Here is a 27,999-nt window from a genome sequence, read left to right as displayed (position 1 = left end):
ATGAGTGACTCAAAGTCTTTAAGCCAATCATCAAATCAATCAAAGTTGCAAAATACTGTTCAGTTAAAAATACAGTCATTGTGCAAAGAAGGAAGTGAGTTATTGAATCAGGATGACATACATGGAGCCTTGAAGACTTTCAAAAAAGCTTTCATTCTTTCCTGCAAGATACCGGAAGAAAAAATTCAGAAAGCTTGCCTATTCAATCTTGGTGCCACTTATATTTGTGTCGGTAAACCCAAGAAAGCTCTGAAGTGTCTTATAAAGTCAAGAATCGGTGGAATGGAAGAGAGAGACGGTGACCTGTTTTTTAACTTAGGGGCTGCTTATGATGAAATGAAGGAGTACGGCAAAGCGGTAAAGTTTTATGAGAGAGCCATTAGTAATTATGGTTACGATGAACTCAAGAGTATTGCAGATGCCCTCATCAAGCTGGGCTACTGTTTTGTAATGATTGGGGACCTTTCTTCTGCCGCACATTCATTCAGGCTCGCAAGTCATTCATACCTGAAAAGCCAAAAGGTGGAGGATGCTGCTATGGCCATGAGAGAGTCTGCTAAATATATGATTAACAGCCAAGCATTCTCCCAGACGGAAGTGCTCCAGACATTGAATTCTTGTGTGGAGTCATTGGGAAGTGTATCTGACAATCAGCTGCTTGGTAAGTGTAATCCCTTGCTTCCATACATTGGTATGTCCATAGTTATAATAGAATGGACAATATAGAATAAAAAATCTAATAGATCTGTGATTAAACATACAGTATAGAAGGTTTCTGTTGTCTGTCTGGACATTTAGCTCAGGCAAAGGAAACCTCATATATGTTCAATCACAGATCTATTAGATTGTTTTCTGTATTTTTTTCTATTCTATTATACCTAAGGGGGCAATTCCTTCTAAAACTAAACCTGCATATGCAACTATATTTGCAATATAAATGAGGGACTGGATGCTACAGTTTTTTGCACTGTTAGTCCTAATGGTCAGATCTCCATTTTTCAGATGTATGTGCTTTATCCAATCACTTGCTCAAAAACATACATACTACACAGCACTTTCATGCCCATGCCCCCTCCTACTGCCTATGATCGGATTCACTGCATTAGTAGGTTGGCCTAATATAATGAGCACCATGGACATTTAATATTAGCAATAGTCAGGTGCCACAGGGGGTCACCAAATTACTCACAATCAAACATTTAGGAGTAGCTTTACACGTACCGTATCGCTGCGTTTTTGGTGCGATTTTTACATGCGTGTTTTGATTTTCACATGAAAATCATGTGAAAATCAAAACCCGCATGTAAAAGTCGCACCAAAAACGCAGCGTTAAAAACGCAGCGATACGGTACGTGTGAAGGCACCCTAGGGCTGTATTATATTCCAGATAAGCAAGTGCCAATCTACTGAGCCTAATACATGGCTCAATAATCGTGCAGCAAGGGCTGTATATAGTAAATAATAAAGTATATACGATACCTCTCCATGCTCCCCAGTGTTCTTCTCACTTCTCCCCGCTCCCTGCAGCCGTGCCTCGAACTTCAGAGTCGGTCAGCCAATCACTGGTCGAGACAGGACAGCACTGCGGCCAGCGATTGAAGCTCCAGAGTAGAAGCTCTAGACCAATGTAGATCAGTGTAGAAGCTCTAGAGACAGCAGCAAGGGGCAGAAGCAAGAAGAACACTGGAGAGTCAGCTGAACATCACTATTAGGCTATGTTCACACAACATTTAACAATGACCATTGCATAGCAACGGACGCTGCCAAACTGATCATTGTCATCGGCTGATTGTTGTCTTTATTGCCCAGAGAGATAATCTATCGAATCAGGAGATTATCTGATAATCAGGAGATTATCACTCCATGTAATAGGGCCCTTACTCTGTATTCATGATAAAATCAAGTTAACATGCTTTAAATATCTACAGTTAGTCAGTTATACATTTCCTGTTCATATGCTGAAGCGTCTAGAATTCCCATTTAAATAACAACCTCAAATAAGAGTGATATGTCCAACGGCTAATAGTCCCGCAAAAATCTTTATCTTTCAAATCAACTGGTATCAGAAAGTTAAATAGATTTGTAATTTACTTCTATTAAAAAATCTCAAGTCTTCCAGTACTTATTAGCTACTATATGTCCTGCAGGAAATGTTGTTTTATTTTCAGTCAGACACAGTGCTCTCTGCTGCCATCTCTGGCCAACAGAGGAACTATCTATCCGACTGAAAATCAAACAACATTTCCTACAGGACATACAGCAGCTGATAAGTATGGGAAGACTTGAGAATTTTTAATAGAAGTAAATTACAAATGACACCATTTGATATGAAAGAAAAAGATTTTTGCTGGATAATCCCTTTAATTTGTCACACAAATAACAATGCACAATGTACAGGTGTGAGAAAGAATGGTTTACAATCAGTTCATTAAAAATGCAATTATTTAGTAAAACAGACATGTTAGTGGTAGCAATGTAACAAAAATATAACTATAACAGAGTTCAATTAGTAATTCTGTTTCCTTCGCGCTCGGAGATATGGACATCTTTCCGGCTTTGTTGTGGCAGACGTTATTTCAGTGCAGCAATGTTGGTTGTAATATTTGAATTATTATCCCTGAAACAAACGGTAAAATCTTAGAACATAATTCAAAGATGTCAGCCAATATGGCTATACCTCCTGTTGTGCATTTAATAAAAAAAAATATAACTAGCAATATTTAACTGAGTAAATTAAACATAGTTACCAAACTTTGTAATCTAACTCCTGGTTAAAGGGTAACCCCAGCAAACATGTTTTTCTTTCAAATCAACTGGTGTCACAAAGTTATACAGATTTGTAAATAATTTCTATGTAAAAATATCAAGTCTTCCAGTACTTATCAGCTGCTGTATGTCCTGCAGGAAGTGGCGTATTCTTTCCAGTGTGACATAGTGCTTTCTGCTGCAGGAAGGGTTTCTATGGAGATTAGCTACTGCTCTGAACAGTTCCTTGCACAGACAGAGGTGGCAGCAGAGAGCACTTCATGCAGGACATACAGCAGCTGATAACTACTGCAAAACTTCATATTTTTAAATAGGAATTAATTACATATCTTTATAACTTTCTGAACTAGTTGATAAGAAAGAAAAAAATGTCAAAACACCCCCTTTAATGCTATATAGTGTATTTTACCTTGTGGGTGGTAATCCTCTTTCTGTACTGTACCATTCAAACCCTCATTGTTAGCAGATAATAACAAGAAATAGATCAAGCACTTAAATGGAAGAACACGCTTATATCATCAGAATGGTTCTTTTCTTCTTATGTTTTCAGTAACACTGTATAACCATGTCGGTCTACATTATGCTGAACTAAAATGCTTTAGCCAGGCGGAAAAGTGTTTTACAGCAAGTTTAAACTTATGTAATGGAAAACAATTCTCTATAAGAAAGATGGCTGTATTGCTCCAGAACCTAGGGGCTGTCGACAATGCTCTTTACCAATATGAGAAATCACTCAGGAGCCATGCCGAAGCAGCAGATATGTACGGTAAGACATCAGTTTCATTAGCTATATTAATTAAAGCTCCCTTGAAGATGAATCATTCTGTCCATTAGATAGCCCCTTACTTTCTCTTGAGTGATCAGCCAGTAAACAATATTTTACACTGAATTACAGCCTCAAAATATGAAATTCAGGCACAGAAATGTATAAATTGGTAATGTGATACATTGTGCACAGCTATTTATTTTTGCTATACATGTACAAAATCTAAAACTGAGGGGTTTTACATTTTTCTCTTATTTTATTCAAGCACTCTTCCAGTAAAAAACTTTAAATTACAATTTCGGAGCAAGTAAGGTACGGATCAATGAGGGGTTTTACAACACCTCATTTTTATATAGTGGGAAAAAATGATGCAGATGTAAGAGTATGCTGTGGATCTGTAGATCTGAAGTATGTCCTTTAAAATGACACTGTCACCCCCTATTTGCATTTTGACTGCTCTCCACAGGTGTAAAGGGTAAATGTTACAGCTTTCATTACTTATTTTATATCACACCTCATGGTGCTTGTTCTAGTAAAAAGTCGTTTTTATCACCTGTGAATTGGTATATGTGGGCGGGGAATCACGGCCTATGTGCCACATCGCTCCGTCCCTAGCACCACTTAGCCCCGCCCCATCCATGATGTCATAGCTGAACAGCCCCCGCCCCCTCAGCAGCCATTGGAAGGGCCAGCCTAAAGCTCTAGGGCCCCCCCCCCCCTAGATTGTCCCACACCAATTGCTGCTGAGGGGGCAGGGCCCATGTGGCGATGACTTCACGGATGGGGCAGGGCTAAGTGGCGCTAGGGGCGGAGCGATGTGACACATAGGCCGTGAGGTCCCGCCCACATATACAAATCCACAGGTGATAAAAACAACTTTTTACCAGAACAAGCACCATGAGGTGTGATATAAAATAAGTAATGAAAGCTGTAACATTTACCCTTTACACCTGTGGAGAGCAGTCAAAATGCAAATAGGGGGTGACAGTGTCACTTTAAGTAACAGACTACTTGCAGAACTTTGTAAATAAGGGGACATTTTGCAGCAAATACCTTTGAACATGGCCACAGCACATTCTGAACAGTTTCAAAGGGGTTTAAATCGGTACTGTCATTTATCTAAATTTTTGACGTGTCTTCCAGACATATAAAAAGGTTAGATCGCACTGGGTCTTAAGGTCCCCATACACCTTATACATTTGTCAGCCGTAGCCGCCACTTAAGGCAGGGTCGGTGACAGTATAAGGTGTAGAAACATAGAAGACTGTTGGCAGAAAAAGACCACTGGGTCCATCTAGTCTGCCCTTTTAGTATTTCCATTCTTATTATCTTAGGATAGATATATGTTTATCCCAGGTAGGTTTAAATTCTGTTGTTGTAGATTTACCAACCACATCTGCTGGAAGTTTGTTTCAAGTATCTACTACTCTTTCAGTAAAGTAATAACTTCTCACGTTGCTCCTGTTCTGATCTTTCCCCCAGATAACCTCTCACTGTGTCCTCTTGTTCTTGAGTTCAGTTTTTTACTAAAAACACTTTGCTCCTAAATCTTATTTAGTCCTTTAACATACTTAAAGGTTTCAATCATGTCCCCCCTTTCCCTTCTTTCCTCCAGACTATACAGATTCAAATCCTTAAAGGGGTATTCCCCCCAAAATTATTTTTGCATTAATACGTTGCCCACCCGTAGCTTTCCATCTTTCCAATATAAAGTTATTATGGATTCTGCACAGTTTTGCTGTTATCCAGGTGTATTCACCCCCACGGATTGCATAGAATCATCAGACCTTAGTCCAACCCGACACGCTCCCTGCTCCTGGCCCGCACCCTCCGAGACGGCATCACGTGTCGACCTTCTCTTCAATGGGCCGGGTTAGCACTTCTAACCCAGTCCACGGAAGTGAGGGAGAACAGTGAGACACTGACTGCTGCTGCAGCTGATCACCGTCTCCCTATCTGACAGCAGGCCCCCAACCCCCCCCCCCTCCAGAGAGCGTGCTCGCCCTCGCCCGCCCTGCACCCTGTATCCCCCACCCGAAGCGTACCCACTCTCTGCTCACCTGGTGGCCGCTCCATTGAGGGCAGCCCTCCCTCCCCTCAATACAGCAGGTGCCCCCCCAATCCCCCCCCCCCGGTGGCCGGTCGATATCAGCCCCCTCACTTCCCCCCCCCCCTCAGACCCGGTGGCTGCTTCATATTCCGCCCGCTCCCGCGGCACCCCCCGTACATCCCCCCGACCTGGAAACCTGACTAGGTGGCCGCCCGCAGCATCGTCTTCATACACCTCCTCCCCCCCGAACAGCCCAGTTAGTTGCGGGTCACACGCAGCACTTCCCCCGCATCTGATCGTGGCACCCCCCCACACCTGACTCAGTGGGCGCCCGCAGCATCGCCGCCGATATCAGCCCCCTCACCTTCCCCCCTCAGACCCGGTGGCCACTTCATATTCCGCCCGCTACCGCTGCACCCCCTGTACATCTCCCCGACCTGGAAACCTGACTAGGTGGCCTTCATACACCTCCTCCCCCCCGAACAGCCCAGTTAGTTGCGGGTCACACGCGGCACATCCCCCACACCTGACTCGCCCGCAGCATCGCCGCCGACACCCCCCCCCCCACACACACACACACACACACCTGACTGGGTGGCCGTCCGTCCGCCTCCTGCAGCACCCCCGTACCCCCCACCCCGCGTCTGACGTCTGATCACGGCACCAATTCCCCCCTCCCGCATCTGACCCGGCATCTTACTGGGTGCCCTGGGTGTCCGTTCGGCTGGCTCCCGCGGCTCCCCCACCACCACCATCTGACCCCGTGGCCGTCCGGCCGCCTCCCATGGCAGCCCCGTACCCCCCGTCCCGCATCTGATCACGCCAACAACAGTGTCCCCCCCGCATCTGACCGGGTGCCCTCCCATGGCATCTGATTGCGGCAACCCACTGACACCCGTCACCTCCCCGTATCTGACACGGTGGCTGCCCGCAGCACCACAACCGCTCCCCTGGGCACACTCTGCAAACTCACTCAGCTCTGCTACTCACCATCTCAGCACAGCTACTTCACCATCTCAGCTCTGCTACTCACCATCTCAGCACAGCTACTTCACCATCTCAGCACAGCTACTTCACCATCTCAGCACAGCTACTTCACCATCATCAGGCAGAAGCATTGCATGATGGGAAATGTAGTTTTCTATCTTGATTATAAACCATCTTTTAGAAAAATGTGTAACTCACGAACGGCAGCAGCTAGAAAGATGGGAGATGGCTCAAAATACTCAGGGGGACTTGAAGAGTAAGGCCAGCTAGATTTGGGAGCATTACATTTTTTTTAGCTCTTGGGGGGAATACCCCTTTAAGTCTTTCCTGATATGGTTTATGCCTCACACCCTCCACCATTTTGTTTGGACCCGTTATATTTTATCAATATGTTTTTTAGGTGAGGTCTAGGTTTAGGTGAGGTATAATAAAATTATATTTATTTACAAAGCACTCACATGAGGCGTTTCAAGGATCAAATCCCCTTCATCAAAATACCAGTGCACTTTGTATTGCCTACATGAGTTTTTCTTAATAATGCTTTTATCTGTATAGCGCACACAGATTCCGCAGCACTTCACCTATCTGTATGTTTTTCTTAGACGTAAATCTACTAGTTAATACATATTGCTGTGTTCAACTTGACATAATTTGTTTCTAGGATCACTGGGAGAAAGGAGTGAGCAAGGACAATGCCTCAGCAATTTGGCATATGCCTATAGCCAGCTGAAAAACTATGAAATGGCAGAGTTCTACTATCAGCAGGCCCTCCAAGCCTTTGTAGATGCAGGTACAGTAATGGAATTGAGCCCTAGGTGCTGTTTGCCATGGTTAAGTGGGCTAGGGCAGAGAGCTGAGAGCCTTGCTAAAACCATGAAATGGATAGTTGAAATGCATACTGTACATGTATACCAACCAAACATTACAATAACATTGGGGGATGTTTTGTGCTGACAAATTAGCCCTGACCCATCAAGGCCTGGACTCTACAAGACCTTGAAAGATGTCTTGGGATATCTAGAACCAAGATGTTTGCAACATATCCTTAAAAACTGGTTATGAGGACTGGAAAAAAAATCCACACCACTAGCAATACATTTGGGATGGCTTCAACTAAATAATGTAAAACTATCATTTTGCATTTCTCACCATAATGTAACGCTATAGCCACATGATATCCTCCAGTAATGAGATGGAACTTGGAGTTTCAGCATGTACTTACATTATATTACAAAGGTTTACATGTATTTCCCAGTAACACCCAGTCTTCCAACGATAATGCAGGCGTTTCAAGGATCAAATCCCCTTCCTCAGAATAGAAGTGGCCTACATGATTTGGGTGATATGCCAACATAAATGGGACATGGAGACCCCTATTGTAAATAAGGGCCTATATACGTGCATTTATCAGAGCAGAAAGAACTACTAACATTCCAGAAACATGTTACAATATTCTTAATTGACAAAAGGGTACGGTTCAGAAGAACATGTATATAAATAATTTACCCAATAATTTTATAATGTTTGATAAACCCTTCAAGTTGCGAGAACATATACTAACATCTTTCCTGCAATTACATGATACAGGTTTATTTAGTGATATCAATATCTAAAACATAAAACTGAAACCTAATACTAATGGGCACAGAGTCCATACAGAGCCAATGTGACAGAGAATATGTTTTTAAGAATTCTTATTCCAAAAATCTCACTAGTGAGAATCATTGGTATCTTGTGCGAGAGAGGCACCAATTAAGATGGAAATAGAAGTAGGAGATAGGTTCGTCCATTTCGCCCAGTTAGACCTCATTTTAGTTATGGATCCTAATCTGGATGCAACAGATAACTCCATCTGACAGTTATAACTCATTGCATTAATGATTTCACTCTTAGTCGGAATTATATTACTCTTCCATTTTTTTGCAATGCAATTCCTTGTGGCTAAGAGCACATGCATGATAATCGTAAGGTCAGTTAGAGCCCAATCTTCAGTTCCCAAACCCAGTAAAGTCAAACCTGGCGTCCATACAAATGAAGTGCCGAGAATGTGTACCAAGGTTAAAGCGTAACTGTCATTTCAGGGTCATTTTTTTAAAAAACATTAAATATCAACAGTACAAGCGATTTTAAGAAACTCTGTAATAGGTTTTATAAACCAAAAGAGTTTCCTTCTGGACTGAAAAAGCAATCTCCCAGCCCCCCCCCCCCTCACTTCAGAAGCAGCAGGATTTCTGTGTCCATTATGTGGCTATGGAGAGGGGAGGGGCTGTTAGGAGTGACTGAGCACGGAGCAGTCCTGCACAGCACAACACCCTGCAATCTTCTCTCAGGAAGTTCATAGATAAGCACTGACCTTTCTGACCCCAGAAACCTGCGTTTTTTTCTGCAATAAAAAAAAAATATGACAGTTACCCTTTAAGTATACCTGCTTCCACAGGATTTGAATTTTCTGGCAGTTCCACCAAATATGCATTAAGTTGCCAGTGTCTTGTTGACACCATCAGCATAGTGGTGATGAGGTGTAAAATATTTTAGATAGACAGTAGGGGGTAAGGTACCATCTATAGGGCAACTTACAGGATGCCTCTAAGTGATTGATGCATCTAGATATTTTAGGTACCGAAGTGAATACATGGTTCCATTAATCCTGTGAGACAGTGCAAGCCAGGTCTATCTCCCATTTACGTAAGCATGGAAGGGTATATAAGTTCCCTTGTAAGGGTTATTAAAGTATTGTTCGTACGAAGGATTACTGGACGTGCTCAGGTCTGGTCTGTGTATCTGTTGTAAACAGTGTCGCATCTGAAGGTACTTGTATAAATCCCTGTGGGATATATTGTAATTGGACGTATGGATTGCACTTGTTTTTCCATTCTATCCTACAAATACTAGATCTGCTTGAGATCTGAAAATTTTAGGTGGCCAAGTCAGCACCTTGAACAGCTCACATTATCCTGTTGACAGTGAAAGTCATTAGGGAATAGTTCTGCTAAAAGGGTGCTAGGCCAAGCTTTCCAAGCAGAATATTGTCCAGGGCATCACATTATCTGAGTGGTTTTAATAATATGGCAGAATGTATAAGACATATAACAAAATTATAGCAGAAAATTCCAGGTAGACTATTCATCCAGTATAAGCTGCAACAACACATGTTATAAGTCATTCACTAAAGACATGCATTAGGAAAGCTTCCGCTCTGATCAATACATTGCTTCATGCCTCATCTCATTAACTATTAATTTAACTAGAAAGAAACCAAAGCCAGGAGACTCAAGTGATTGACAGTACAAAGTACTTTGTATAGTACACAGTCATGTATAAACCCTACTCTTGTACATACAATATACTGAGTGTATGCACAAAGATACAGATATCAATAGTCTGCTGTATAACATGCTGTTTTGTCAGTAACTAATTAAAAGTGATGTCAATATTTGTAAGAATCAAGATGCTTGGATATAATGTATGTAGCGAATGTTATTACTTACCAATGTACTTTTGCCATTATTCTGACATAGACACTAATAAATGACTCCCGCAGTGTAATACAGCACTGAATGTCCTCTGATTATATTGTAAATGATATACTGGTTGATTAGAGTTATGTGATTGCACAATAGATACTAAGGAAAACACATACTGGTTATGATGGACTGTGATTGGTTCCCTGCATCTCTATGCCTGCACATCTCTGCAATGTACACTTACCGGCCACTTTATTAGGTACACCTGTCCAACTGCACGTTACCACTTAATTTCTAATCAGCCAATCACATGGCGGCAACTCAGTGCATTTAGGCATGTAGACATGGTCAAGACAATCTCCTGCAGTTCAAACCGAGCATCAGTATGGGGAAGAAAGGTGATTTGAGTGCCTTTGAACGTGGCATGGTCTGAGTATTTCAGAAACTGCTGATCTACTGGGATTTTCACGCACAACCATCTCTAGGGTTTACAGAGAATGGTCCGAAAAAGAAAAAACATCCAGTGAGCGGCAGTTCTGTGGGTGGAAATGCCTTGTTGATGCCAGGGGTCAGAGGAGAATGGGCAGACTGGTTCGAGCTGATAGAAAGGCAACAGTGACTCAAATAGCCAACCGTTACAACCAAGGTAGGCAGAAGAGCATCTCTGAACGCACAGTACCTCCAACTTTGAGGCAGATGGGCTACAGCAGCAGAAGACCACCCGTTACTAGCATGGTGTACCTAATAAAGTGGCCGGTGAGTGTATACAGATTTTAAAACAAATGACGCATTCATATTCTGGTGGATATATCTTAAATTGAATGTACCATCAGGTACTCAGCAACAGACCAGAGCCATGCGCAGGAACCAGGCTGAGGTTCAAAAAAGGACATTGGCACCGGCTTCCCCACACCGATGACGGTCTATTCATGTGCAACACTTAAAGCAAATGTACCTGATGATTCATTCACTTTAAATGTCTGTGATAGGAATATCCCATTAAATGGTGCTGAGATAAAATCATATCTTGGCTTCTTTGAAGTCATATGAACTCTTTCAGCCAGTAAACTATATGTTTATATGTTTACTATAAGGGCTGTTTTATAGTTGTTTTATAAGAATTTCGAATTGGTTCTCAAACTTACATAGTGACAGATTCTCTTTAAAGGGTTATTCCTATCTGTATGGGCTATTCACAGGATATAGAAAAACACCTGATAGATGCAGGATCCACCTTAAGAGCGAGACAACCCCCCTCGCATCCACCCCCAAGATCATGGCGGGAAAGCTCCTCTGTGCATTTTGTGTGAATGTAGTTGACATTAATAGGAGTTGCCTAAACAGTATAGCAACGCACTGTAAGGCTATGTTCACACTACGTAAAACTATGGCCATTGTTGCCATCGTTTTTGCGCAGCGGAACACAGCCTTTAAGCTATGGGATCCCGGCCGGAGCGTACACACATCCTATATGCTCCGGCCGGGATCTGTGCGGCCTCGCAAATACAGTAACTGACAGGTCAGTTTTCTGCAGCCGGAATTCAGTGAATTCCGGCCGCAGAAAGACCTGTCAGTTCACACAGTGAAGCGAGCGGCTCCGGCTCACTGTGTGCTATGGTAAGCTCTGATGCGGGCTCACTGTGTGCTATGATAAGCTCTGTGGCCGGAAAGATCACCCGGATGATCCGGCCAGAGACCGGCCGTTCCGTGACCCGGCCGGGGTCACGGAACGGCCGGTCTCATACGTAGTGTGAACATAGCCTAAGGGTATGTTCACACAGAGTAAAACAGTAAAAGTTCCACCGCGGAATCCCGCCTGTCTCAGTGTCCCATAGCCCATCTATAGGAGAGTGCGCACTCCTTAACAGCCGCTGCTCTCTGCTCAAAGAAGTGACATGTCACTTCTTTGAGCGGAGAGTGGTGGCAGTGAAGGAACGCACACTCTCCCATTCACTCACAGCAGGACACTGAGAGCGGCAGGATTCTGCAGCGGAGACATCCGGCAGACAGAATTCCACCGTATTTGCTCACTGTAAACATACCCTAAGGGCTAGTTCACACTGAGGAATCAGTGCTGAATTTCAGCGCTAATTCCTTACTGAAAATTCCACCCGAAAATATAGTGCAAAGTCAAATTCCATTGAGTTCAACTGAATTTGCGCTCTGCAGTTTTTCGCGGTGGATCCACTTTTCACCAGTAGAATTGACATGTCGATTCTTCTGGCGGATTCCGCTGGCAGAATCCCACTGAAATTAATTGAGCAGTGAGTTTTTTCTCTAAAAGTTTCAGCGCAGAAATTCAACACGGAATCCACACGAAATTGGAAAAAAGGAATGAATTTAATTAAATAAAAAATTAATTTGCACGGAATTCTACCAGACGGGACACTTTCCCCATGGATTACGAGCAGAATTTCATGAGAATTCCACGAGAATACTTTTCTCCCGGAACACTTTCCTCGCTGAATCCACAGTGTGAACTGGCCCTAACTTTGGTTGCAGCTCTTGATAAACAGGTAGCAAAGCTGTTGTGACTGGGGATTAAACCCAGCCCATCCGCAGTACAAGTGTCACACACAATTTATCTGGCACTCTCAGTTGCCTTAGAGAAAACTAAAACAAACACTTTGAAACAAGGTCCACTGCGATTTTTATTCAGCAACAGCTACAAGCTGGGCCGAGCAAATCCTCAACAGCTATAACTTCATACCCCTTCAGATCAATAGTAAATGATTGTGAATCTCCCTTTGGTATGGTTGCAATAGGATATCCAGAGCACAGACTACAAAGCAGAGCAGCATGCCCCATCCTTCTGCCCTGTTGTATAGGCTGTCTTGCGTCCGGCCCTTATTAGCTCAGTGTAAGAATTTTCTCCTGTATCATTACGGCCACGTTGTGCTCTTCTAAACATTCAATATTTTTTCCGATGCTTTGTAGTATTTACTGCTGTGTGCAAAGTCGATAACTGTAGAATGAATCCCACTATTAAATAATTTTTGCTTTATGAGACATTTTGATGTCTGCCAATTTGTAGCTAGAAACAGCAGGCACAGTTATAGTGGCAGATATCCAGTAAGCATATTTGCAGACAGAAACATTACTACAAGGCTTTCTGTTAAAATTACTGTGCAATGGGTGCAGCAAAATCCATATGGTACAAATACACAAAGGATTGCATGTCTAAAAATAATCTGGGAACCTTAGAAGGGCCATTCCTGTGTTGTGGGTTGACCTATAGGCCACCTATGAATTTGCCAAAAATGAGCTATGGCAATAATCCTTAGTATGAACGATTCATTGGTAATTGCATTTATAAAAGATGGGGGTACCTCAAAGTGGAAAATATACTGAGCATTAAGTAAATGGATTTAATAAAGAGAGCAGCCACCAATCCACACTGGTTGCAAAAAGTAATTATATGATTGACAAAATAAAATTATTTGTTTTGACAGGTGATCTTCTACGACAATGCCTTGTCAGTGAAGGGCTGGGTGCCACATATTTTTGCACTGGAAATCTGGATCAAGCTATTCAACACTATAAGCAAGCACTGACTCTGTCTGGAAAATCAAAGGTATCATCATTTTGTATTTCCCATACTGGCCCAGATTTGCTAAAACTGTCTTTATTTTCTCATAGCAACCAATCACAGCTCAGTTTTTATTTTAGCAGAGCACCTTCATCCTCTTTTGGCATTCTGACTTCTCTACACAGGTGTAAAGGGTAAATTTTGCCGTTTTCATACCTCATTTTATACCATAGGTCATGGTGCTTGTTCCAGTTAAAAGTGATCTTTTATCATGTGTGGATTGTGCCACCTGGGCGGGGCTTCCCAACTGAATTGCCACTTTGCCCCACCCTTAACTGTGCTGTAGACCCCGCCCCTCTGTGACATCATAGCCGCCTTGACCCTCACCATTAGAATGGGCTGGCCTAAAGGCCTATACGCTGATGACGTCACAGAGGGGCATGCCTAAGGTTGCAATGTGGGTGGGGATAAGTTGCGCTGTGGCTGTGAAGCCCTGCCCAGGTGGCACAATCTGCAGGTGGTAAAAGATCACTTTTTACTGGAACAAGCACCATGACGTATGATAACAAGGTATGAAAACTGCAACATTTACCCTTCACACCTGTGTAAAAAGTCATAATGCAAAAAAGGGTTGACAGTGTCACTTTAAGTAATGAATGCTGAGCTGTAATTTGCTATGGGCAGCAAAGACAGCTGTAGTCAATCTGGACCCCCATGTTTAAGGGTGCATTTACACAGAAAGATTATCTGACAGATTATCTGCCAAAGATTTGAAGCCAAAGCCTGGAATAGATTTGAAAAGAGGAGAAATCTCAGGCTTTCCTTTATGACCTGTTCCCTGTTTAAAGTCTGTTTCTGGCTTTGGCTTCAAATCTTTGGCAGATAATCTGTCAAATAATCTCTCTGTGTAAATGGACTCTAAGGTTCAAGATTCACAACAAATCAGTTTTCTCAGAAACGTGGATGTAGGAAACTGTTGTCTGGATGCGAGTAATTTCCTTCTATAAGATACTCTTAGGACCATATTATATGACTTATCTTTAATGTACGTGAGCACCGATCTGTTAGAGATGTCCATGCAGCCCTTGCTGTGTATATTGAAAATAATAAAATTTTACTTACCGTTCTACGCTCCCCTGCTTGTTGAAATAAACACAGAAAAGACGCAACATCACAGCAATTCCAATATACATATTATCAATGTGTTGTTGTGTTGTCTCATGTTGCAATGAAATATATAATTTTTTTTATATGTGTCTAATGAGATCAGCCATTCTTCCCTTCATCTCAATGTTCTATGTCTGACTGTGCAACAATTGGCTGCATTGGCATCCTTCCCTGCTGCTCTGTCTGCAATAAGAGACAGAGTATATTAAAGGGGAACATCAGTGATCTCATTAAAAAAAATGCACAAAAGGCATAAAGTTGCACTTACCTTTTCAAATTGCCTACACTGCTCCTAGCCATAGATTCAAACTTTTACAAATGATCAGTTTTACATCATGGCATTAACCTGGAAACTACATCTCCCAGCATGCATTGCACCTCAGAGCCAGTTGCAGGGTACCTGCCCCTGTCTTGTAGTATCTGCTCACCACTGGCTTGATCTGATTCTACTTTGCCCAGAGTCTGTCTATCTATACCCTATTATATATAGGTAGATTAGAGGGAGAAATGAAACACTGTCTCCTTTCCCCTATACTGCTCAGGAGAGGGTTTTATTTTCACACCAAGTGATCACATATTGGTGTAATGTCAGTGGTAGGTGCGGTTACAGACGAGGTGGTACAGCTTGCTTGGCAACAGAAGAGAGGTGTGACCTCTGTCGCAGAAGGGGGAGGAGGAAAGATGAGCGGAGACAGAGGGGACTAAGAAGTGAGGATTTTCAACGGCTTCAGGAGTTGGGATGTGCTGCAGACAAACAGACCTAGTCATGAAATACATACCTATTACAAACAAGCTTAAAGTGAATGTACCATCAGGTATATAGACCACTGGTATATAGACCACTGGCCCATGCTGAAGCACTGGAGGCAGGCCCACCCGCCCCCAGTGTGACAAAACCCCCTACCCTCTGTGACGTGGCTCCATTAGAATGAGTGTTCTTTTTTTAAACATACCCCTTTACTCATCACAAATACATAAACTTCTGACCATAATATTAGACACTTGTAAATTGTCCTTGCTTAGTAACCAGGACAATGCCAACTCATCCATGATTACTAGATAGGACAAAACTGACTTGTTCGATCCTGCTTAACAAACTGAAAACACTATAACAACTATGCAAACATGACAACTATGTCAGGTACATTTTGTGGCTGCAGGATGCAGTTTCTGTCTATGAGAACTGATTTACTTCTCATGTAAACAAACCAATTATCACTCCATGCAGTCGTAATCTGTCAGATTGAAAGTAAAAGCATGTGTAAACACAGTTTAATCTCAATAGAAAAAACACATTTTGAGGAAAGCCTTTTCTAAATACTGATGCAAGCACTATGGAAGGGCAGAAAGGAGTTTGAGGGTGAAAGGGATGTAGGGTACCCACAATAATCTGCATGATCAATGGACAGACAGTCTTTGCAATAATCAGATATTTGCAAAGCCGAACTAACAGATTTATATTAAAGGGGTACTCTGGAGAGAAAAAAATGTTTTCAAATCAACTAGTGTTAGTAAATTATACAGACTTGTAAATTACCTTGTTTAAAAAAAATCTCAAACCTTCAGTTAGTTCTTAGCCCCTATACTGTATGTCCTACAGAAAGTGGTGTATTCTTTCCAGTCTGATGTGGTGATCTTTGTCACCACCTCTGTCCATGGCAGGAATTGTCCAAAGCAGCAGAGTCTTTCTTTCTTTTTAATCTTTATTTATTGAAGTTTTTTAGTTTTAGACAATACTTTAGGCAATACAGAGAGAAAAGAGGAGGGGGGGGAGGGGTCAGGACCCCATTATAGATTCAGTTTAACTGTACATACTATAATACATAATGTAGATATAAGTTACAGAGTCATAACAGTAATAACAGTCTTTTCTAGCTATAAAATATAGAGAGGGTCTTAGGTGAGAGGGAGGGAGGGGGGGGGGGGGGTGGAACCAACAAAACCATGGGAGGGGGAAGTTGTATAGGAAACAGAGGAGAAGAGAGGTAAGCGAGGGGGGGGGGGAGTCCTGCGTCCCACTATATCAAAGACTCAAGAACAAAAATTTAAAAGTAAAAGTAAAATATCCACATACAGATATGTATTGTATGTTATAAAAAATACTACTTAGGATTGTTTACGTTTCAATAGGGCTATCCAAGGATTCCACACCTTTAAGTAGGCCTCTGGGTATCCTCCACTCTTTTAATCCAATGAGATATTGATGGGGGTCGGTAGACCTCCAATGGAGTGGGATAAGCATTTTGGCTACAGTCACCAAGTAGGTAATAAGAGAACGTTTATTCGGACAGAGAGAGGGGGTTGGTGCCCATAAGAGAACATATTCCGGGGAAAGTGGGAAATTTGAATTGGGTAGTTTGGAGATCCAGAAGGGCAATTGTTTCCAGAAAGGGCGAATGGCACTACAAAACCACCAAATATAGGAGAGTGAACCTCTTTCTCTACTGCATCTCCAACATGTTACATTGGGTGTGAGTCCATGATCAAACAGCAGCAGAGTCTTTCTATGAAGATTTGCTACTGCTGTGGACAGTTCCTGTCATGGACAGAGGTGGCAGCAGAGAGCACTGTGTCAGAATGGAAAGAAAATACCACTTCCTGCAGGACATACAGCCGTTTATAAAAACTGGAAGTCTTCAGATTTTTCTTTATATACGTCATTTACAAATCTTTATAACCTGCCACCAATTGATTTAAATCAGGGTGTCAAACTCAGGCCCTCCAGCTGTTGCAAAACTACAAATCCCATCATGCTTTAGCTTTTGCTGTCCAGGCATGATGGGAATTGTACTTTTGTAAAAGCTGGAGGGCCTGAGTTTGACACGTGTGGTTTAAATAAAGAGGGAATCCCATAGCATTCAGTGTTGATTCTTGTGTTGCCTGTCAAATTAAGAAATAAAAACAGAAATTACTATACCATCTTAAAACCTGGATGGCTTTGTATTTTCTAAGTGTTTTGGCAAATATAGTGCTACTATGAATGTAAATGAATAGCAGGATATAAACGTTGTCACCTCTAACTGCACAACAGCAAGGCCATCTAGCTCAGAAGCTATCCCTGCTCAAGATTCACACAGGCCCCCTGAGCATTCATGGAGCACAGTGCCAGATGATAGGGAGAAACAGTTACATCGGCATAGACTTCTTTTCCAAGCTCCTTGCACTCATCTCCATAATAAGTGTAAGGAGAAAATTATTATATAAACAATTTATGAGGCTACTGTCACATGTTCCATATACCACCAAAAATGCTTACATTAACCCCTTCACTGCCCTGAATGATCAGTTGTATTGTCACTAACCCTTTTGTTGCTGTAGATCCACAGGGGTACTAACATTATCAACCTCATTGCCCTAGCCTACTAGGTCTTAGGATGCATAAACAGACAATCCGACTTTGTATAACAATACACAATTACTGAAACAAGAGGGATGAGGGCCCTGCTAGCAACATCTTACAATATTGCTTTATTTTCAGCCATCATACAGTATATCACATGTTACACAATGGTTTAATATTAGAGATGAGCGAACCGGCTTCGGGTTTGAGTCCATCCGAACCCGAACGTTCAGTGTTTGATTAGCTGGGGCTGCAGAACTTGGATAAAGCTCTTAGGTTGTCTGGAAAACATGGATACAGCCAATGACTATATCCATGATTTCCACATAGCCTTAGGGCTTTATCCAACTTCAGCAGCCACCGCTAATCAAATGCCGAAAGTTCTGGTTGGGATCGACCCGAGCATGCTCAAGGTTCGCTCATCTCTATTTAATATAATATAAACTAGTTGCTCAGCTAGTAATAATAGTAATAAAAGGGGGTGACACTAAAATGTTGCAATGAGCATGCCTCATCACTGTTCCTCCATCCTGCATGCCAACTCTTAGCATGGGGACAAGATCATGTACTATGCATACTGGGTGATTATATGTTTTTTTACAAATTTTGAACTAAAGTTCAGAAAACAATTATAAGAATGGGGAAAGTGATGTTTGCATCCTATTATTTATTGTAGAAGTGAAATGTTATATCAACATCAAACACAGACAAGAAAGATTTATACACATCCGAACACTCAAGTACTTCTCTAACTGCCAACTGGGACACAATAAGGTGCTCATTTTGGTGGAATACTCTACACAAACCCAGTGTCCTTGCACAAATATACATACAGTACGACTCTTCTGTCTATGGTTGTTTTATTATCTGAGGCTCAGAATCAGCCGCAGGTAAATAATGCAGAAATTGTCATGTGGATAAGCCAACCCCTTTTATGTTTTGAAGCAAATGGGAAGAAAAATACATGATGATCTGCTGGGACTGTTCAATTTTACACTGTCATTGATACATTTCATATAAGATAAAAAAGTACCTAGTACGGCAGATAAAAACAACAAGGGATGGTGTAACGGTTTAAATACTTGTACAATGCATGCTATAAATATTTCATCAAGATAGCTTATTTCATTTCAACACTGATAGGATTATTTAAGAAAAAACATAATTATCAGCTATAAGACACAGTATTCTTCATACCAAACCATGGCTGACAATAGATTTGTAGACTTCAGCTCCTTATCTGGATGATAACAGGCCTGCTGTGGTGGGAATTATCTTACACAGCAAACAATCCTCATTGTCATTGCAGATAAATCATACTTAATAGGATTGCAATGAATTAAAAGCATCAGTGTGCTTGCAGTGTTTGGTTTCCTGTCAGAAGATATGCCTAATCAAGCAGTCATGGAGCCGCTAAATGAAGAAAATCACAGTGGTGCCACTTTACTTGGCCACTTGGAGATGAGAGACTAACTATGTAGTAATTATCAGGTCTTTGGCAATTGTATTCCTGAGATTTGCTGGGATTTCGAAAGCAATGAATTCCTCACAAGGGCATGAATAACAAAAAGCCAGTTTAGAGTCATTCTCACAGTAATGAAATGGATTCATTGAATAGCTGAGAAAGACAGACATTTTTAAAGCACCGCCAAAGATGTTTTTAATGCTTAGCTTTTGACTATAGATTCCAGTAATGTGAGTTATCTATAGCTTTAGTCTTTGAGGTACATTATTGGCACTGTGATTAGAGTATATCTCTAAACAAACAAAATAATCTACATTTTTAACATTTATAAACAGAATGTCTGATAAATAATAATATTTTAAATGTAACCATGATTTTTATTATCCTGGTGATTTATTGCGTATCACAACTGACACTTGCAATATGCAATAAACCAGTGCTTTCCAACCCCAGTCCTCAGGGCCCACCAACAGGTCATGTTTGAGGATTTCTTTAGTATTTTACAGGTGATATAATTAGGCTAAGTTCACACTACGTATCAGACCGGCCGTTCCATGACCCCGGCCGGGTCACGGAACGGCCGGTCTGTGCCCGGATCATCACGGCCGGTACTTAAGATCATCTGACCGCAGAGCTCTGATGCAGGCGCATCAGCGCGCACCCGCATCAGAGCTTCCCATAGCACACAGTGAAGCAAGCGGCCGGAGAAGCTCGCTTCACTGTGTGAACTGACAGGTCTTTCTGCGGCCGGAATTCACTGAATCCCGGCCGCAGAAAACTGACATGTCAGTTATTTGCGGCACCATATGGGATCCTGGCCGGAGCATGTACGATGTGTATACGCTCCGTCCGGGATCCCATAAAGAAAGAGGCATTGTTCCACTACGCCAAAAGTAGGGCAGTTGTTGCCATCTGCAACAACGGCCACACTTTTGCGTAGTGTGAACATAGCCTTATACTGCATCATGTATTGCCACAGGTGTTCTTTGCCTAGGATATCCTCAAAATATGACCTGTTGGTGAGCCTTGAGGACTGGAGTTGGGAAACACTGCAATAAAGCCCCTGGATTTGAACTACTGCTTTAAGTGGTGCTATCTTCTCTATGCAGGGTTCCTTTAAAGTCACACTGTCACCCCTTTTTAGCGTTATGACTTCTATACACAGGTGTAAAGGGTAAATTTTGCAGTTTTCATACCTTATTGTATATCATACATCATGGTGCTTGTTGCAGGAAAAAGTGATATTTTATCATCTGCGTATTGTGCTACCTGAATGGGGGTTGATGGGTCCAGAGCCATTTAGCCCCACCCACATCGCCACTGTGGGCCCACCCTCAATGATGTCATGACTGGGCCCCACCCCCTCAATGACCATTGTCATGGGCTGGCCTTAAAGTCTATGGCCATTGAGGGGATGGGGCCTATGCGATGGTGATGTCACAGAGGGAGGGGTCTACGGTGGCGATGTGGGTAGGGCTAAGTGGCGCTGTGGCCATGAAGCCCCGCCCAGGTAGCACAATCTCCAGATGCTAAAAGATCATTTTTTACTGAAAAAAGCACCATGATGTATGATATAACATAAGGTATAAATACTGCAAAATTTACACTTTACACCTGTGTAGAGAAGTCAGAATGCAAAAAGGGGGCGACAGTGTCACTTTAAGGTGAATGTGCACCAATCAGCTGTTTCCCTTTACTCCATTAAAAAATGAGATGAGATTAGAAAAATCTGCTGCCAGAGGCCTTTGACTGTAGATTGTCTCTCATTTGAACACATAATATCATTGGGAGATCTTGCTGAAACTGGTGTGTTCAAACATTTTTTTTTATTTATGGCCATCTTATAGGGGATTTTCCAAAACTAGAAAAAACACAGCTACTTTCTTGCAAAAACAACACTACAATGGTCCTCAGATTATATGTGATATTGCAGTTCATCTCCATTCACTTTAATGGAACTGGACTGTAAAGCAACACCCAAATTGAGGATTGAAGGTGTGCTGTTTGTGGAAGAAAGCAGGCATGTTTTTCTAAGCATGGACATCCCCTCTCAAGCTGGCCGTACATGAGATTCATGTTGAATAACCCAACGGATATTAGAGAAAGAAGGATCAGGTATGTTGGATGTAGACAAGTTTGTAGCTCTACTAAATATATAGGAATAAACCTTTTTTCCAAGTAGATATTGGTGAGTGCTGAAAGCCACCCAATAGCCTCTTGTTACTAGGAAAGTTATATGCTATTGTCCTAAATTTGAAATTTTGTAAGGTATGATTCAATATGGTTTAATATCTACATTTAATAAAATAACAATATAATTTATATAGCAGTGAGGATATATAGTATATATACCATAGTATAGTATATAGTATAGAGAGAACCTTATTACATTTTACAAGGTTTCATTTTATATTTACAGGAAACATCTGACATCATTAGGGAGAGAATTTTGGGAAAACTTACAGACACCATTGAATATAAAGTCACCCATCAACATCGCACAGCTTTGACTGAAAGCAATTCCAGGACAAGACCAGATGTGAGTTTATTAAATATGAATGCAAAATGAAATGATATGAACCCAATGCACTTGTTTTGTACACTTACATTTACTAATGAAAGGCATAGACATCTTAATGATGTAGTTATAGTTATGTGACACTTATCAATCATCATTTAGATTTAAAGTAATAATTTTTTAATTATAGTGGATAATGGTGCGTTTACACAGAGAGATGTATCTGACAGATTTTTGAAGCCAAAACCAGGAACAGACTTTAAACAGGGATCAGGTCATAAAGGAAAGACTGAGATTTCTTCTCTTCTCAAATCCATTCCTGGCTTTGGCTTCCAAAATCTGTCAGATAAATCTGTCTGTGTAAACGTACCATTACTCCAGAATCCACACATTTCACAATCTAATCAATAAGGCTAAATTCACACTAGTGTTAAGGCCCTATTACACCGAGCAATTGCTAGGTTAAACAGGTAATGTTAAAAGGCAGTGATCAGCTAACATGCATGATGTATGCTGATCTTTGTCTTTCAACATGTTGAAGGAAAACAATCCCACTAGTGACGGTCTGCTGGCCGACGCTCCGTGTAACAGGAGTGGCAGCAGATCACTGCTATCTCCTATCGATTACCCAGATGATCTAAAGATCATCACGGCAGCCCCTCCTGCAGCCCCCCGAGGCCCCACTGTTCTTACCCACTCGCTGTTAGTGCATGTAGTAGCACCGTGACCAAGCGGGGAACAAGGAGCAAGCAAGTGCTGACCTGACAGGTCGGCCCTCGCTTGCTCCTAATATTAGGCCATATTATAGTGCCCTTAGAAGTTTTGTTTGGTTCCTCCAATGCCAGATCTGTCATAAATACTAAACAAATTAGCACACTATGATGCAGGGCCTTCCCGGGAATTCAGGTCAAAGGTCCCAGGCAAGTATAGGTTTGAACTGTGAGTGCACCTTTAAGATACACAAACAGTTAAAAGAACAACATAAAGAAGAGGATGCTGGGGACTTACACACGGAGCTTAGAAAGCTGCTGATGAGTTAGCTGGGAGAGGAGCAGCAGGAGAGTGTTAAGTTTTTGTTTTTTCATGGGGCCATTTGGGTGCCTACCGAGGCTTAACACTATATAGGAGCAGAGAGGGGGCCTAACTACTATATGGAGGCTCGAAAGGAGTCTAACACTAAATAGGGGGCACTATATGGAGGCACAGAGGGGACCTAATACTATATAGGTGTGGCCTAGAAGCATGCAGGAAGCACCTCACCCCGCAGGGAACGCGGCGCTTCCGGTGCTTACTCTCCCCGGCCGGCATGCAGTGCGGACCGGGAAGCAGTATGTGCCAGCAGAGAGGCGACGGAGAGAGGCAGTAAGGCGATGATCGACGCTATAGTTACAACTTGTTAGCTGGGAGGAGGAGGGGGAGCGGCGGAGGGGGCATGCTGAAGTGCTGGGACAAGCAGCTGTGCGGCGGCGGCGACGTTCGTTATCGGAATAGCACAGGTACTACTCCCCCATTATCTGTTCATAATATGAACAGATAATGGGGGAGTAGTACTGTGCATATGTGGCAGGAGCAGCAGCCCCGAGCAGGGAGGGAGGGGGGAGGTAGATGCACTTCTCTCCCTCCCTGCTTGGTGCCCTCCAAACAAATGTACTGGTTAAATACATTTATGGATTACTTTGGGGAGCAAGGACACATAAATGTATTCAATCAAAAACATACTGTATAGTACATTCCCATACACATCCATTGTAATTCCAATGGAGTGTCCAGCAGGGGCGCACTATATATAGAAGTCAATGGTACTCATTGACTTCTATATATAGTGCGCCCCTGCTGAACACTCCATTGTAATTACACCCCCGGTTCGTGACGTCACGGTTTTTCAGAGAATCTGAAGTCTCCCTGATCTACTAAATAAAGGGAAATAGCCCTATATGTGCATTTCCCATAATTAATGTACATTAGAAATTTGTCTAACTTTCCATAAGTAATAACATATTAAAAAGTAGTTTTGGCCGGACTTCTCCTTTAACACAGTTCGTTACAGGTCCGATGTATCCTATTTACAAAAATGGGGAAATCTTAAAGTCCACGTTCAAACCATGCGGTTTGCGTGTATTGAGGTCATGTATCCAAAAGAGCTCCCTTCTCTTTAGGATATGCGGTGGTTTACCTTGCATGTTAAAAAAAACAACGCATCCGTTTCAATCTGTTTTTTGTTGTTTTTATTAATAATGGAAGTCAAAGCAAAAACGGATCCAAATGGATGACACACAATTGCATCTGTTTTTGCATCCGTTTTTTCATAAATCGTATATGTTAAACGGACTGCAAAAACGCGTATGTATATCATATAAAATATGTCTTCCAAATGTCCAATTCAACTTCAAACTAAACAAAAACCTGAACTTCCGTAATATCAAGGTAAAATCTTGACACCGACTAGCAGCTTACAATGGCTGAAATGAATTTGCTATTACAAATTTCTCTCCTACAGAGCTGATGCAGTTAATTGAAGAATACAATACAATATATTATAACGCTACAATTTATAATCAATACATGACAAGAAAACATAATAGAAAAAAAAAATGAAGAACTCTAATTGTATCTAATGTTGCTGCCAGCAATAAAACAAGAACTTTGCTTTTTTCCCATCAGCTATCTCCTAGCAACAGTATTAATGATGCCTGCAAATCAGTCACCTCTCAATATCATGAATCCTGGTGAGTTATAGAAGTACAGCTATTAAACAATAAATTTTTTAAGACTGGGTGACTTGAAAATAACTTTAAGATTTAAATCTCTTGTCTCTAGGTCTCCCAGTACTAAGGCAGGTAAGATCAACTATGATTTAAAGGTTTCATTCTGTCAGAAGATCTTAAGCATTTTAGTGGTCTCAGTTCACTTACTATTTACAACTTAAATCCAGAGCAGATTAAAGGATGCAGGATACGATCAGCTTTCCGCAGCTGAAAAATTGCAGAAGGAATTTTGCTTGGCATTGTGCATGTTTGTCTGACAGCCACTAGGTGTCATACTACATGGCTTTAATCCAGCTTCTGTAATACACACTCATTATACTGTCTCCCAGACGTGGCGAAAACACATGCACCACTGCAAGTCTCTTGCTTACTTTTCTTTGTTTTTAATTTCTCCATCAGTGCTTTAGATTTCTTTAAGTCCATTACCATCATCTTCTAGGAACATTAGACATGTCTTCCCTAAGGCACAGCTCAAGTGAAGAAAACTATTCAGCACTTATCTGCTATACATAAACTGACAATCACTTCTAGATGATTAGATGTTAAAAGGGACGTTGGACCAGACCCATTTTTTTAGCAAGAGCTGGGGAGGATAAAAGAAATAAAAGGCTCTTACCCTGATCCATCGTTGGTGGCCGCATCCTGACGCTCTGGTCCCCGGCTGCTTTCTGGGGGCCCGGGTTGTGACTTGTAAGGTCCTCTCAGCTAGTAAGCAGCCAAGGCAGGACCCCACTACGTCTGCTGGCTGGCTGAGCAGACCTCACATATTACAACCTGGGTCCCCACTCAGACCAGGAAGCAGCCGGGGACCCAGGGACCAGAGCGGCAGTATGCGGCCACCAGCACTGGGTCTGGCCAGACTTCTCCTTTACCACATTATAAGTAACATGCCATGTTTTGTAGCACAGAAAGCCATATTAGTTATAAGAAATGCAAATTTGCAGAAGATTTTCCATCTCTGAATTAAAGAAAACCTGTAAGCCCCTTTATGTGGCTCTCCCTGACCCAGTTTTTCACAGCACCTTACGAGGCAGAAGTGTGATGCATTTATGAGATGCAGGCTCCACTGCCACCCACCACTGAGTGACAGCTTACTCCCTATTACTGTGCATAGGGTAGGTGGGGGGAGCTTGCATTAGTGTCTTAGCTACAGTAACATTATTGACCTTGGGGCTTTCAGCTCCCTCGGTTGTTATTGTAAAGGGAGCTGAGCTGCAAGAACCAAACCCAGAAGTGAATACAGTCTTCTGCTTCTGGCAATATTCACTGTGTGAACTGCTGATTGCTAGGGGTTCCACATGTATGACCCCCACTGATCAGACTTTGATGGGCAATCTGAGGATAGGCAATCAATGAAATCTCCGTTTCGTGAAGGTTGCCGTTGACTATTACTTTTAGGTAATGTATTTTCCAGAGTATAAGACAAACTTTTTAACCCTGAAAAATCTTCTCAGAAGTCGGGGGTCGAGAATGGCAGAGGTGCCGGAAGTCCCCAAAGCCTCAGTCATTTTCCAGAAGCTCTCCCAACAGTCGTCTGTCTCCGACCTCCGGCACAGACAGTGTGCATCCCACTGCCTGCGCCAGGAACATGACAGGAGATGCGTGGCTGCCAGGAACGGGTGACAGGTAAGTTGATTGTTGTCTTTTTTTCTTCAACTTCAGTTAACTCTTGCCTGACAGCAGCAGCAGGGCTCCAGCTAGCAAACCCTGCTGCAATCAGGCAGGGGTTAACATTTTCTGGCTTATAAGACAAACCCCTGAAAATCTTCTTAAAACGTAAGGGTCGGCTTATTCGCCCAGTTGTCTTATACGCTGAAAAATATGGTAGTTAATGGGCCGAGACCACCGTTGTCTCCAATTCCAGTTATTGCAGGCAGGTGTTCATTGTAAAAAACATCTGGTTCCTCTCTGTGAATAGCGTTGGATCAGCTCTTAAACTTGCTTCATATTCCCGTCCTTGACCTCTTGATATTCATGCAAATGTATGCTGGGTTCACACTACGTATATTTCAGTCAGTATTGTGGTCCTCATATTGCAACCAAAACCAGGAGTGGATTGAAAACACAGAAAGGATCTGTTCACACAATGGTGAAATTGAGTGGATGGCCGCCATATAACAGTAAATAACGGCCATTATTTCAATATAACAGCTGTTTTTTTTAAATAACAGCAAATATTTGCCATTAAATGGCGGCCATCCACTCAATTTTAACATTGTGTGAACAGATCCTTTCTGTGTTTTTAATCCACTCCTGGTTTTGGTTGCAATATGAGGACCACAATACTGACTGAAATATACGTAGTGCGAACCCAGCCTGAATATTAAGGTGTGTATAAACATAAACTATACATAAAACAAGTGCTAAGTGATGCAAATTGGAATTCAGTTAAGGAAACTAATCTAACCTACCGTAATGATTTTAAAATAGTTCTCATGGCTTTATGTATTGGATATTTTCTACTTTTAATTCATGATATACAGTTTCTACATTGTTCAATATAAAACTATAGTGAGACCAATAAAAGACTTATAACTTGAAATAAATCTCAGTGTCTTCTGCAGTTTAAACAGTGACATCACAAGTTCTGACAGCTCAGATAATGAGGAAGAGCTAAGACGCAAGAACAAAATTCACTCACCGGCTTCAAAAGTTCAACATTTTCAAAGTAATGAGCAAGACATTTCAAAAAGTGAATCCATATCCCAGTATAGTCCAGAGAGAAAAACTTCTAAATTCAAATGCATCCAAGAAGAAGAGGAGGAACAATCAAGCTACAATACAGATCTTGTAAATCCATATAAAGAAATGCGTGTGAGCAAGACTGAATCTTTAGATGATGAAGAGTCCCCAGAACAATGCTTCATTAACTATCGGAGAATCTTACCATATCAAAGAGCTGAACTGATCAAACAGAACATCAGGTATATTTTTCAAAATCATGATTTAAAAGCTCTGATTAAGGTTCTATAATCATAGATAAAAAAAATATATACCTCCTATGTTATTTTGGTGTCGGTTGGGTTAATAATGGATCAGACTTTTAAGGAGTATGTCATGCTTCTACTCCAGATAAGCTCATCATATATATATTAGAGATGAGCGAACCGGGTTCGGGTTCGAGTCGATCCGAACCCGAACGTTTGGTATTTGATTAGCTGGGGCTGCTGAACTTGGATAAA

The 27,999-nt window shown here is 41.8% G+C and overlaps 1 protein-coding gene across 1 annotated transcript; it reads left to right on the top strand.

Moving 5' to 3' along the window:
• On the top strand, nt 1–27,790 carry LOC138783565 (tetratricopeptide repeat protein 24-like). Its single transcript, XM_069958400.1, has 9 exons — nt 1–661; nt 3,317–3,532; nt 7,231–7,359; nt 13,486–13,607; nt 21,954–22,073; nt 24,714–24,778; nt 24,870–24,889; nt 26,272–26,443; nt 27,382–27,790. Exons 1-9 carry the CDS (start codon nt 1–3, stop codon nt 27,788–27,790), a joined length of 1,914 nt encoding a protein of 637 aa, XP_069814501.1.
• The last annotated feature ends 209 nt before the right edge of the window (nt 27,791–27,999 follow it).

The sequence above is a fragment of the Dendropsophus ebraccatus genome, chromosome 1, assembly GCF_027789765.1.
Source record: "Dendropsophus ebraccatus isolate aDenEbr1 chromosome 1, aDenEbr1.pat, whole genome shotgun sequence".
Lineage (NCBI taxonomy): Eukaryota > Metazoa > Chordata > Amphibia > Anura > Hylidae > Dendropsophus > Dendropsophus ebraccatus.
Note: the sequence above shows the minus strand (reverse complement) of the source record. Positions and strands in the feature narration are given on the sequence as shown.

Coding starts and splice junctions, on each gene's coding strand:
- LOC138783565 (XM_069958400.1), top strand. CDS start 1: ATGAGTGACTCAAAGTCTTTAAGCCAATCATCAAATCAATCAAAGTTG. Junction 662..3,316: donor ATCTGACAATCAGCTGCTTG/GTAAGTGTAATC, acceptor TTATGTTTTCAG/TAACACTGTATAACCATGTC. Junction 13,608..21,953: donor CTCTGTCTGGAAAATCAAAG/GTATCATCATTT, acceptor TTATATTTACAG/GAAACATCTGACATCATTAG.